Source organism: Echiichthys vipera, assembly GCF_963691815.1.
Source record: "Echiichthys vipera genome assembly, chromosome: 14".
Taxonomy (NCBI): Eukaryota; Metazoa; Chordata; class Actinopteri; order Perciformes; family Trachinidae; genus Echiichthys; species Echiichthys vipera.
Window position 1 is genome coordinate 14,159,507 of NC_139839.1, and position 13,137 is coordinate 14,172,643.

General features: G+C 41.3%; 1 protein-coding gene across 1 annotated transcript in view; it reads left to right on the forward strand.

Moving 5' to 3' along the window:
- fat3b (FAT atypical cadherin 3b) overlaps window positions 1-13,137 on the forward strand; it is a gene marked incomplete at both ends in the record, with an annotated part of 64,037 nt that overhangs the window by 44,782 nt on the left and 6,118 nt on the right. Inside the window, 9 exons of the mRNA XM_083927599.1 lie at window positions 1,196-1,473; window positions 1,615-2,177; window positions 2,435-2,566; window positions 2,716-2,873; window positions 3,001-3,511; window positions 3,834-3,987; window positions 5,792-5,948; window positions 6,890-7,306; window positions 7,624-7,879. Coding sequence (XP_083783725.1) covers window positions 1,196-1,473; window positions 1,615-2,177; window positions 2,435-2,566; window positions 2,716-2,873; window positions 3,001-3,511; window positions 3,834-3,987; window positions 5,792-5,948; window positions 6,890-7,306; window positions 7,624-7,879 — 2,626 coding nt within the window. The remainder of the gene's footprint in view (window positions 1-1,195; window positions 1,474-1,614; window positions 2,178-2,434; window positions 2,567-2,715; window positions 2,874-3,000; window positions 3,512-3,833; window positions 3,988-5,791; window positions 5,949-6,889; window positions 7,307-7,623; window positions 7,880-13,137) is intronic.

The window sequence follows — 13,137 nt, forward strand, 5'->3', positions numbered from 1 at the left end:
AGTGTTTTAGCATGGTTGCACACAGTCAGCATTAGGAGCTGGCAATTACTCTCACAGCCTCTCACTATTAGCTATTAAGTCAGGGTATTTTGTGTCTTGGGTTTTAAAAAAGTAGCCTTATATTAACTAATTTCCGTAATGGAGAAGCTATAAAGGTTGAGAGGGTGGGGGCGCTGAAACAAACTCAATCTTTATAATGACATAATGGCCAGGATAATTTATATTTAAAAGTTATGAACAACACTTTACACTAATTTTAGACTTTATACTACAACAGACAGCAAACTACTTGAGCACCAACGATACTGTATGTAGAAGCCACCACAGCAGCTACACAGTCAACAACAAGGAGCTAATGATGAGTGCAATGAGAGGACGAGGGAGTGTATGGATGCAGATGAGAGATGTAACCCATAACCGGGTTATTGTTGTTTATAATCATGCAGGACAGTGAGCAGGATAAAGCCAGTATATTCAGAAGATGAGCAGGATGTATTGATGCGCATATACCCCGCAGAGGTTCATATGAGACAGACATTGCTCTGTTTGTCACTGTTTACAGAGACTCCAGTCTAGTTCATTCACTTCAATGGGTTACAGTTATACTATATGATGCAGCTGTACCCCATTTAACTAAAAAGACAGGGTTATTATCAAATAATCCAAAGGACCTCCCACAAGGATGAGAGCCAAAACGATTATATAGTGTAATTGCACAATGTACACCAAACAACATGAAAACTGTGAAACTCTGCTATGGCTACCCATAATATACAGCAGGTTTAAACAATTTGAAAATCTACAGAAATCGTCTCTAACTCAGTTATTATAAACTGCATTAACCACATTAATACGCAATGGTCAATTTTTTGAAAAGCAGATATAGAAAAAAAGCATGGTAAATATTGTAAACATCTGCAAACAATAATAAATATATATATATATATACATTGTATATATACTGTACTATATTATAATTATTAATATTATTATATATTTTTATTTTATATTTTTTCTGTTCCAGCTACATGACTGTTGTTCGGTTAAACAGGTGTCAGGGGAGTGAGTGTAAACACAGTCTTATCATAGGACCTTCTTGTTACCATCTTTACATATATTCCCCAGTGAAAAAAGCAAATGATCCATTTTTTTCTAATCTGAATTTTCTCACTTTAACTTTGTTTTGGTCTCTTAGGCAAGTGACTCTGGTAAGCCAAGTCTTACCTCTTCCTCCTGGATATTTCTGAGAGTCATTGGGAATAGTCAGTATAAACCCGCCGTCTCCCCCCTGGAAATCTTCATCATCATGCTAACAGATACATTCCAGGGCGGCCCGATTGGTCAGATCTATGCAACCGATCGTGACCCTAACGACGTGCTGTCATTTACCCAGAAGCCTCAGCCCAAGAGCATGTTTAGGATAAACAGACAGGATGGTAGCGTTGTGGCTCTGCCGGGCCTGGAACCTGGCAGGTACTCAGCACACCTCACCACACCTCACCACACAAACACACAACACCCCATCTAGCACACACAGAGGCTAAAAACGGGTTGATATGAAAATAAAGTCTCTTTTTTTTTCAAAACATAACACATTTCCTTGTTCTCCCTCAGATACCAGATGAACGCCACAGTGAGTGACGGACGTTTCGCTGTGATAGCTGATGTGTCGGTGCAGGTAGAACAGGTTACAGATGTGCTGTTGCGTAGCGCCCTGACCTTACGTTTCAGCTCCCTGTCCCCGGAGGACTTGCTAGGTCGCTACTTGAGCCAGATTAAACTTATGTTGCGGGGACTGGCCGGCTGGAAATGGTCACCGGGACAACAGGATCCCCTCCACATACTTGGTGTACAGCCAGTGACAGGAACCTCTGATGTGGACTTGCTTTTGGCCATGGAGATGCCAGAGACATCAGGCAGCGGACGGGTGAGTGGGATCTACTCCCAGCAAGAGTTGTCTGCGAAGCTGGAGGAAGCAGCTGCACGGGGCCAGATTCGAGGTGTCCTAGCTGGGGCGGTGGTGGTGAGCAGTGCTTGTTCTGGGGAGCTGGATTGTGGAGACAGGCTGTGTGAACAGACACTGGTGATGGAGGGTGACTCATCTGTCACATACAGCACAGAAAGGGTCAGCCTGGTGTCACCAAGCTTCAGCCGTACAGAGACCTGCACCTGCCCTGGTGAGCTCCGCACTCATGCATCCGCTTGCAATCTAACGAAACCCAGCTCACATCGTTGGTGTCCTGTATTTCTGTCACAGCTGCATGTCAAAGTACATTACCAGAAGTGGTCAAAACATAGATAACAGAGTGAAAGACATATGTTATGCATACAAAGATGCATGAATGCATTTAAGGATTTTTGAAGACAGATGATATTCTGACATCCTGAACACATTCTTTTCCAAAATGTCTGTTTCTGCTCCATTTACAAACAGGAGGGGCATGCCCTACGCCTGTGGAGCTGTGTGAAGGTCAATCCTGTCCAGCAGACATGCAATGTGTCCGTTCTGGTCCTACAGCGCCATCTGTCTGCCAGTGTCAGCCTGAGAGGCTAGACAAGTGTGCAGGTATGATTCGATCATTACACTTGAAGTTTGGACCTATGTATCTTAACCAGGTAGAATAGTAGATTGCCACTATACAAGGATTTGATTATGTTACATTGAAGCCTTTCCCCTCTAATTTTAACTCTGTCTCTTGTTTTGTGAATGTGCAGGCCAAACCTCTCTGAGTTTCTCTGGGAACAGTTACATCAAGTACAGAGTGACAGAGAGTGGCCAGAGTGGAGAAATGAGACTCGGCCTGAGGATCAGAACACTTCAGAGACGAGGAGTCATTATGTTCACACGTGTTAACCCCTGCACCATGCTCAAGGTAAACACAAAATTACCTAATGCCAAACTTTACTCTGTTGTTTATCAATGCCGGATCTGCATAGCATATTGTGTGCTGTGGTTGCATAACTTTTAAAGATGCAGTTATGTTTTCTTGCCTTCCACAGATTGAAGGGGGCCGACTCTGGTTCCAGTTGGACTGTGACAACACCCTTGGCATTATGGGTATCTCTGGCAGACCAATAAACGACGGCCTCTGGCATGCCGTTGCCTTGGAGCTGACTAGGAACTACACCCTCCTGTCATTGGATGACAGCTATGTGGAGCGCCGGAGAGCAGCTCGAGCTCCCGTTCGCCTTTGGCCTCTGGCCCCAGATTCATCCTTTTTCTTTGGGGCCCAAGTGAGGCCACCAAACGGGCAAGGCGAGAGGCCAAGCCCAGGGCCAGGGCTTGGGGACCGTGGAGCAAGGGCCCCGCCAAGAGCCCAGGACGGCTTCCAGGGATGCCTGGGCTCGCTGATGCTAAACGGTAATGAGCTGCCACTTCAGAACAAGAGGAGCCGCTATGCCGAGATAGCTGGGCTGAGCGAGGTCAAGCTGGGCTGCGTGCTCTATCCAGATCCATGCGTCAGTCAGCCCTGCCTCAACGGAGCCATCTGCGGCAGCCTGCCCTCTGGAGGTCTGTGTAGATGACATGCTCAGTGCTTGTGGGTGTTAGTCATGTTGTTTAAAAAAAATTAACATAACCTGACTGTTGCCATATGAAACAGATTTTCACAAATTTCATTTTTTTTTTTTTAATAGCTTTAGCCTCAATATAAACATTTTCATTTCTGCCTCATTTTAATATGATGTCATGTTTGTGTAGTAGTGACCATCTACTTGTAATATAAATATTATTTTATAATTGATAAATGAATGACTCACAATCTGGTATTATGTGTTCACGTTTGTGATTGTACACATTGTTGCTTGACACGTTATGAATCTCTCTCCAACAGGCTTCATGTGCAGTTGCAGTGCTGGCTTCACTGGAGGGCGCTGTGAAATTGCATTGACATCCTGCATGCCAAACCCATGCCAGAACGACGGGGACTGTAAGCCTGTAGGCAGTGCATTCCTCTGTGGCTGTCCTAGAGGACTCGGGGGACTTATGTAAGATAAAGTAGCCTCTAGTCACACTCTCACTTTTTAAGCCTTAATTACTGATTGTAAAAAGTCTTGATGAATGGTGCTCAATGACAGTGAGGTTAGTGATGATGTAAACACATTAACATCTACATTTCTCCCCTCTCATTCATTCAATCATGAAAGAATATGTGTGGGTTTCAGCAAACACACACACACACACACACATTAGCCCACATTTTGCACCCCAACACCTACTGTTATGTTTTAACTGTTACTGCGTGAGATTCATTGCCGTTTCAATTTTAATTTAGTATAATTTTGGCTGAAAAGCCTATAATCATTCTCTAGATGCCTACTTAATTGCAGCTCAGTGATTGCCTTTGAAACAACCTCTCTGCTTATGTGGTTGTTCAATGAAGCCACCGCTAGAGAGCAGTTTACCCTCAATGGAGATTTTGATAAAGTTAAATTAAATGATATCAGCTGGATAATAAGAAAGATAAAAGTTAAGACGTTTTGTTCAGGCAGCAAATTCAGATTATTATCAGTTAATGACAAACACAAATTGAAATACAAAGGTTGGAATAATAAGGCGAATATATTTTGCCACAAGCTGCCACAGCTGTTGGGCGTAATTTGCTATGAAATAGTTTTTCCGGCAGATTGATAAATAATAAGAGCACACTGGAACATTTGCACTTACATTTTTTTTTTTATTTCAACTTCTTTTGTGATGTTTTTCTGCTCCGTGAAGCATCTTTGTGTACCTTGAAAAGTGCTAAGCGGATTATATGTATTATTATTTTTTTATTTTAACAATAAGTTTATATATATTCAATTGGAAAATTTCCTTTCAAAGCTGAGTCATAGACATAAAGCTTATGAATTAGGGCATACAATATTCATGAGCTAATATCACTTGCCAATAAATTCAGGGCTTGATAAGTAATGTATTGAATTATGTTCAATGACTCCCTACAAGGGATCCAACTAATATTTTTTTGTCATTGTCTATTAAAATGTTGATTATTTTCTCAATTAATACATTAGTTATTTGGTCTGTAAAATGTCAAAAAATGGTGAAAAATGTCGATCAGTGTTTCCCAAATCCCAAGATAACGTCCTTAGATGTTTTATTTTGTCCACATCACAAATATATTTATGTTATGTTTACTGTCATAAAAGGGTAGCCAGAAAATATTCACATTTAAGAAGCTGGTTTACTTTTTTCTTCAAAAATACTCAACACTATCAATCGATTATCAATATAATTGTCGATGAATTTAATATTTGTATATATTTTTTACATTTTAGCGTTCAAAGCAAATCACTGGATAGTTATACAAGAAAGCTTACGGCGATACTCAGAAATGCTTTTTCCTCTTACATCAGGCCAACTCTTCTATAGTGTTTTAAAAATCTCATCAAAAAAGGTAATTGAAAAGAAAAATCCGCATTTTCTGTTTCCATCACAGCATGGCACCATTTTTAGAAATAACAAGAGCGCTTATGTGAGTGGCTTAAAATGACATGATGTTCAGATGTAATTCATGTCTTTATCTAAGAGTGTGAATGCTCGTTTTTGCATTCAATCATATTTCTTTAAATCAGAACCATATCAATGAGGATATAAGGAATCCATGGTGATAATGCCTTGATTTAGCAGAAGAGAGGCCCTCTGGAAAGATGATCTCTAGAGTATTTATTTTCTTTCTCTCGTTTTAACTCACTCTCACGCTTTAATCTTTTTTTCTTCTCTTTCCCTTTGATACAATTCATCTTCAACGCTCACATGCATAGCAATTTATTTGTCTATCTGGTTCTGCAGATGTGAAGAGGATGTCAATGAGTGCAACCAGGAGGACTGCGCGAATGGAGGAGAGTGCGTCAACACGTTCGGGTCGTTCTACTGTAACTGTTCAGAGGGGTACGAGGGTCAGTTTTGTGATGATCAGATGCCTGGTGATCCAGGGGACGACACACAGGTATAGTATAAGCAACACTGAATTAATTAAATTACAAAATATACTCCGGTATAATCGAGAAAGTATTTGAATTCATCTTGCTTTTTAGTGAAGCAGTTGAGAATTCCTAGAAGCTTTGTTCACCAGCTTGGTATCCTTGTCTCTGCAGTAAATGATTGAATGTGTGGCAATGGGGAAATCACAGGTTCCAGGCTCTTGACTTTTGTAATGCATTATATACTTACTTTCCTACTACATTGAGACTGCAAATGCAATTAATGTTACACATTATGGGAATGTGCTTTCATTATTCCCCAGAAGACTGTAATTAGCAGAGAAGCAACACTGACAATAACCTATAAGGCTGCTTTCACAATCAATTGATACATTTGTTGTTTTTAAGGACATTTTAAAGTGGAAATAAAGTATTTTTCTCTGAAAGCTTACTCATCACGTATCCTATTAAAACAAAAATCTGTGGAATTAATCAGTTTCTCCATACGGCAAGAGCAGAAATGTGATTCTCGTAATCCTTTGCAGTAGTGAGTTGATAGAAACGGAATTTACAACGATAAGAAAAAAACAATGAGAAAACTTCAGTAAGGTTATTTGGTTTAAAAGTTTTGTCACGCTGGTGTTTTTTTCAGCATGTGATGTGTTAATTTACACCAATCTCCTTTCTAAGAATACTTGAGTGTGGAGGGTAAACTACACTGTATCTGTGCACTCTACCATTCAACATGCACATTAACTACAGTTGTCATATGGTTGCCTTATAAGAATTGGCACTAACTTTTATCAAGCCCACAGGTTTTCTTAGCAAGTTTGAGTTTAAGTTTCTTCATCTGAATAGAAGTAAATTCTAAACATAGGAATCCCCTAAAGTGGAGTTGCTACAGTATGATTCCAGCTTGCATTAGTGATATGCATGTTTTTATTTAATTTCTCTTTGTGTTAACCAGGCGGAGCCCCTCTCTTATGTCGGACCAGGAGAGATAATAGGCATTGGGGTCCTCGCTTTCGTCATCATTCTCCTCCTCATACTCTTCATCGCTTTCAGGAAGAAAATTAAATTTAGGAAAGACTCAGACCCGGACCAGGGGACTCAGGCTGTGATGGGTGTGTCAGCTATTTCAACAGAAACCAGCTACATGCTGCACAAGACCGGCATGGGCGCAGAGGGGATTGAGTTTAAAGCTGTGCGTGTGTCAGGATCCCCAGGGACCACAAGCACCTACGGTGAGGTTGGAAGCAGCACTGGTGGCCCTCCCCAGGTCATGGTGCGTCCGACTACCCACTCCCTTTTACCAGGAGGACTCGGAAACCAGGGCATGAGGAGTGGAGACGGTGACAAGACCACCTCCAGTGAGAGCAGTCAGGTACGCAAAAGCATGCATGTATTAATGATTAGACTTTATCTCTGTGTCTTCTGTATCATAAGATGACTGTACAGGACTGGGAGTCTTTGGCACAGCAGTAAAATAATTTAATAGAAAATCGAATATTTCAAATAAAATTAAAAATGTCCCATGCAATATAGATTTTATATCATAATATCAACATTTATATCTTCCAGCTCCACTTTTTGATGATGTTGTGAAGTCTGTAATTCAGTTACAGTCATTTTATTGTTCTTGTTGACAATACAAATCATCCTCCATTTCTTGTGTCTTGCTTTTTCTCCCCATCTCTACAGTTGAGCAGCTTCCTCTCAGACATGTCTAATGTCCGAGGTGTAGCCAATAGGAGGGGCATCGCGGTGTGTAGCGTGGCACCCAATCTCCCTTCCGCATCAGCCTGCCGCTCAGAGCACAGCCCAGCCCACAAAGTGTCCTGGGAAGGAGAGGAAACGAGGGAGGAAGGGCTGGAGAGAGTGAGGGATGAGAGAGAGGAGGAATGGGGCCAGAGAGCTTTTGAGTTGGAGAGAACGCAGAGAGATAACAGTCCACAGGGTAAGACTGCGACCGCGTGCATGCGCATATACACACCCGCATGCACAAACAGTTTCTGACCTCCGATCCAAAAGTACACAGGACATTAATTCATTGTGTTGCACCCATACCATCATCTCCACTCAGACAGCCTATTTCACAGTGCTATATGCCTTTTGATCACACACATCAAAAGGCATAGTGTGAGTGAGTAAGCAAGAGTGGTGAAAAAGGGACATTTCTCTTTGGCTATCTGTTTTTTTTTAATGATTATATGACTTACTTTTCTGTTATACTGCTGAAATTGGCAATTGTGTCCTCTTGTGTCAGGATAACTCTCTTGCTTCTCCTGTGCACTTCTGTTTGAATGGTCAGGGTAATCAGCCAGAACTGATGTTCCATGCTCTTGTCCTACTTTTTCCTCAAAAAAAGTGAAGATAAAATCATAGTAGTTGGAACACTGTCACTCAAAAAAAAGTAAACTTTTCCACCATTTATTTTTTCATCAAGTTAGCTTCAAGCGTACCTTTGTCAACTGAGATGAGCGGTGTGAAGTAGTTGTCAGATAATTCCAGTCTGATATTTAGCTACAGTACCAGTGCTGTCAGCAGCAAGAGCACAGTTCACAGTTCGTTCTCTGTCAACGAAATAACCATCTTGCATCCCCGTGCTAAGGTAGACGCCACAGTTTTCGATTCTCTGTCCAACCTGTTGTTTGGATAATACATCCTGTGGTGAAACTTCCTGCCTGTTAATTATTGATTCTTTCCTGTAGGAATGGGAAATTTAATTATTTAATTTGATTTTCTCTCCCATTGAGTGTTTGCACATTAAGAGAAAATCATGTTGCATCACAGTCTGTTAATTAAAATGTGATTAAGCTTATTGCCAACTAATATTCTTGTTATTGGGTTAATGACTCCACGGTTAAATGCCAGTTTAATGAATCACTTGAAAACAGTTAAGTTGCCATGATAATTAATATTTCAATAGATGGGCAGAAGTCAATATACGAGGAAACATATTGTTCGTTTTTTCTGTCACTACCTTCTGCTCATGAATAAATGAAATGTCATGAATAATGAAATAACTGGAAACAAATCCCAGTGGTCTTATTGCTCAGCTTTTCCTAATTCTGATCAAAAATGTTGGATCTCTCAGAATAAGCAAATTGATCTCAATGATGTTTTGCAGAAAATGTAGTTTTAATAAAAAGGTTTATGAATTAATTTCTTTGACAACTAAGGCCATGCAGAAACATCATAACACCAGTTCCTCTACTAATGCAGATTGAGTAAACTCCCTAAGTGGAAATGTGCCACTTCAAATGCTACAACTATTACTGTTGCAACTACAAGACAAATTACAGAAAGCAATTTGGAAACTGTTTTGGTTTCTGAATAGGGTTCAAACTTGTTCGAGGATTAGACCTATGTTTGGCTTAGTATTGGTGGTAATAAGTATTCCAAATTAAAGAAATATGTCAATACCTCAAAATGACCGTTTATATACCAATTATTGATAGCGTAACCTTGCCTTGACAACCACATGGCTGAATCTCTCCAGTGATGCGTGCTGCTCATTCACTGGTCAACCTCTGGGAAAAACTATATGTAAGCTATTAGTCAGAAAAGAGTGGGGAGAGGCCAGATCCAGAATTCCTCAATGAGGGAGAATGAGCAGATGTGCTTCCACCCCCTTCCCTGAGAGGTTATTTCACTTTCTTTGTAGAAAAAAACATGTTAAACAAAACATTGATAATAGCAGAGTAGTTTTAACAAACCTGTGAGTTGGATGTTAACCTTTTCTAGCGCGTCAGGTGAATTAAAAGGTGAATGCCAGGGAATTACTCCTGATTGCTCTTACAATTGGAAAAGTGCAGGAGATTTACAAAGGTTCAGGGCCAGAATGTGCTTTGGCTGAGTGTTAGCGGTAGGATTAGAGCAGGGGTCGTGTCTGTAACCTTGGCATTGCTGCCAAGGTTGGCACATGTCAGGGTAGTCGCTGGCACAATAACGAATCAGTGTCTTTGAGGAGAGAAAATAAAGGAAAAAGAGAGAATAAAAATAAGTTTACTTTTAAGAAAGTATGTGCACAAAAGTGTCCCCTTGCCTGCATGTCGAATTAGTCCGGTGGCTCTGTGGCATTGCCCTCTTTATTTAGTTTGATTGATGGTACTGCCATACTGCTCACATTCTCACAGGAGCACTTGACTTGTTCCATATGCATTTGACCATGACCACCTAGCTTGGGCTCAGAAAGCTTAAGCTGATGTCCAGACATCCTGGCCCTCATGGACAAAGTTTTGTTTTAAGACAGGCCAAGCCGTGACTGCTAGCTCGTACAGCGTAGAGCACAATTACAAAATAGACAAGACAAGATTTTGGAAGATTTGACAATTGTTACAAAGACATACTGTGTAAGAAACAAGCCATCACTCACAAAACATCCGAAAACTTTCCATGCAACCAAGCTAGGCAAACATTTGTTTTATTGCATTGCTAAACAGGAAATGTTGTTTCCTAAAAAACGTTTAAAGACCTGTAAACCATGGCAGTTCAAGACTATTACATACTGTATCTGCACAGGATTTATGCATACAGCAGTATGGCACCGGCCGTGGTTTTGCATGTTAAGATTTGATACCCGAGTTTCAGAACTGATAACAAAGGGTGATTTTTTTTTAGCACCTTAGATTAAGGAACAGAAACATATTTTTCTACCAGACTATTTTGTATTTGTATTTAATATGATATACCAAATGTACATACACTCTCTATTTACCAAAGTTATGGTTTAAATAAGGAAATATTTCAACTAGACTAAGAATCTTAAACACGCAATGCCAATCAAGGTTGGTACTTCATTGAGATTCAGCAGGGAAGGCAGTGAAATATCTGCAAACCTGCAAAGTGTTTTCTCCTTCTGCTCTTTCCTATTTGTTCCACATATCAACATAAAGCCTCTTTAGTTTTGTCAAAAGTTACTTTTAATCACATCAACAAAGCTGTCAGCTCTTATTTCCAAGCAGTTTTTTTTTTTATACCAAATAGATTAGTTTCTAAAGCCCATACCAGGGAATTTCTGCTCTGTTGATCTTCTGTATTTCTTTCACAATTTGAACACTAATGTGAAACCAGGCGCTTCATTTCTGCTAGATTAGACCACCTGCTAGAACTCCGTACCTGTCTCTTGGCTTGACAGACAGTCTTCACAGCAGCATGCCTTTATCTGAAACATTTGGTGACACATACACACCTGCTCTGCCCCTCTGGCAGTTGTTTGAAAAACAATCACTCAGGGGCAATTCATAGCTCCCAAATAGCCGGAACCACACTGACTTCTTTTTATTGGAAATGTTGCCTCTGGAGTCATGCAGGTTAGGGCTAACTGGGGACCCTAAGGCTGGCAGCTTTCTTCAAATCAAATGTAATCTGACTTGTCCGCACAGACAAAATGTCAGGTTTGTGACAATAGCTTTGATTAATGCAGTTTGAACAGGCAAGACAGGCAAACTTTTTAAGATTGTTTATGTGATGATGGTCGGAGTTTGGCGGCCATTTACCCAATGTACCTGCTGTTTATGGGATTTTGTGTTTCACTTCTGATGCACTGAACTAAAACATTTAATGAGTAGACCTGCAGTTGCTAATGACTGTACTGAGATTTGTTAAAAAAACAAACAAACAAATCAAAGCAGTTAGGGCAGCCTTTCAGAACAGACCTGGAATCATTTTCAGTACTGAAACTGAAATTGTCTTAAGGTGTGAATAGTTTAGTTTAGTGTCTGAGTCTGGAGGATTGATGTAGATATGCTGAGCATATATTAATACAATAATTGCATGCACATATTTGTTAAAAGAGGTTTTGGTTGCTGTAATCATTTCTCCAATTTATTCTGGCTGTAATAACATCTCTTCAGACTAAGAAATAGAAAAATCCACAAGTGCCTACCCACTCAGACTGCATAGTGGAGTCATGCCTTCAAGGGATCTCTTCACGGACAGAAGAACATAAGTAATGATTACAGCATTAAACTAAATAACTCTTTAAATGTACTTATAGGCATGTCAGTGTTGTATTAACAAAGACTTAAAATGTCACATTTAAAATCAGCTTTACAATCCTAAATTTTGGTTTGGTGCGGGATGAGCCTCCGCGTTCGGGACCGCTCTGATAGCTTGTTTGTGTAACAGGGGCGTAATTTCGTCCTCTAGGACAGGTGCTGAGTCTCCCATGGCCACTGGAAGGGTGTTTCATAGCGAGCTGAAGCCTGTACCCTTGTGAAATAGTGGACAGAACCCATGGGTGAACTGCGCATGTGCGCCAGTGGTCTGCACGGACGGGTAGTGGGCCCCTGTAGTCACACTGCAATCTTTTGTTTTTATTTTGCTTTGGGGACAGCACTTCGCCCTTAGCTCTGGGCCTGGCTGCGAAAGTGCATGTTTTATTTTGGAACACTGTGGAAGTGCTTGGTGACACTGTGTTACTCGTTGCCCCTGAGTCTCTTCCCCATGAACATGAAGGGAGAGACAATGAGAGACAACACCTGGAGAACTGGAACCTACCAGGGTCTCTGAACAACAAACTGCAGGGCTTTGTTGCACCTCCCTTCCCCTCCTCCTCTTTGCAGGAGGGGGAGAGGGAGAAGCGAGAAGCGTTAGGTCAGACGCTTCTTCTTGCCATCCTCGGGGACGTCGGACGCACTGGGGGTCTGGACTGTTGAACAGGAAAAGTAGAGTCGTACTCCTCTTCTTCCATTTCGTCCACGCCCAGGATGTCAGAGTTGGCGTTGCCCTCTGCGTCCTCACAGCCCGGTCCCACTTCGAGGAGCTCCTCAAAAAGCGGAAACCTGGTTGTTGGACACAGCCACTCTCAGCCTCCTTTCCAATATTTTTTCTGGCATGAATGCGCAGTGAGAGCATGACTGGGGGTCAGCCAAATATGCCTGAGCGTGTTTAGCGCCCATGCAGCATATGCACATGGGGTGAGGGTCCCTGCCCGAGATAGACGCCCCGCAGACGGGATTTAGCCCAAGTTAACTGCGTACCGTAAGAGTAAGCTGTCACAAACTGCTCTGGTAAACAAATACAAGGCAGCTAAAGGAGCAGATCCCCTTTACGCAGTCACTGCTCGAACTAACCTGTGTAACAGCAAGTAAACTTCTTACAAAGTACTTACTCAGCAAATCCAGACTTAAGCCAGGAACTGCGTTCGACGACGCTATCCTTTACGGTTCGTCTATGAACAGCTGAGCAGATATCCAAGCTAGCCTAGAT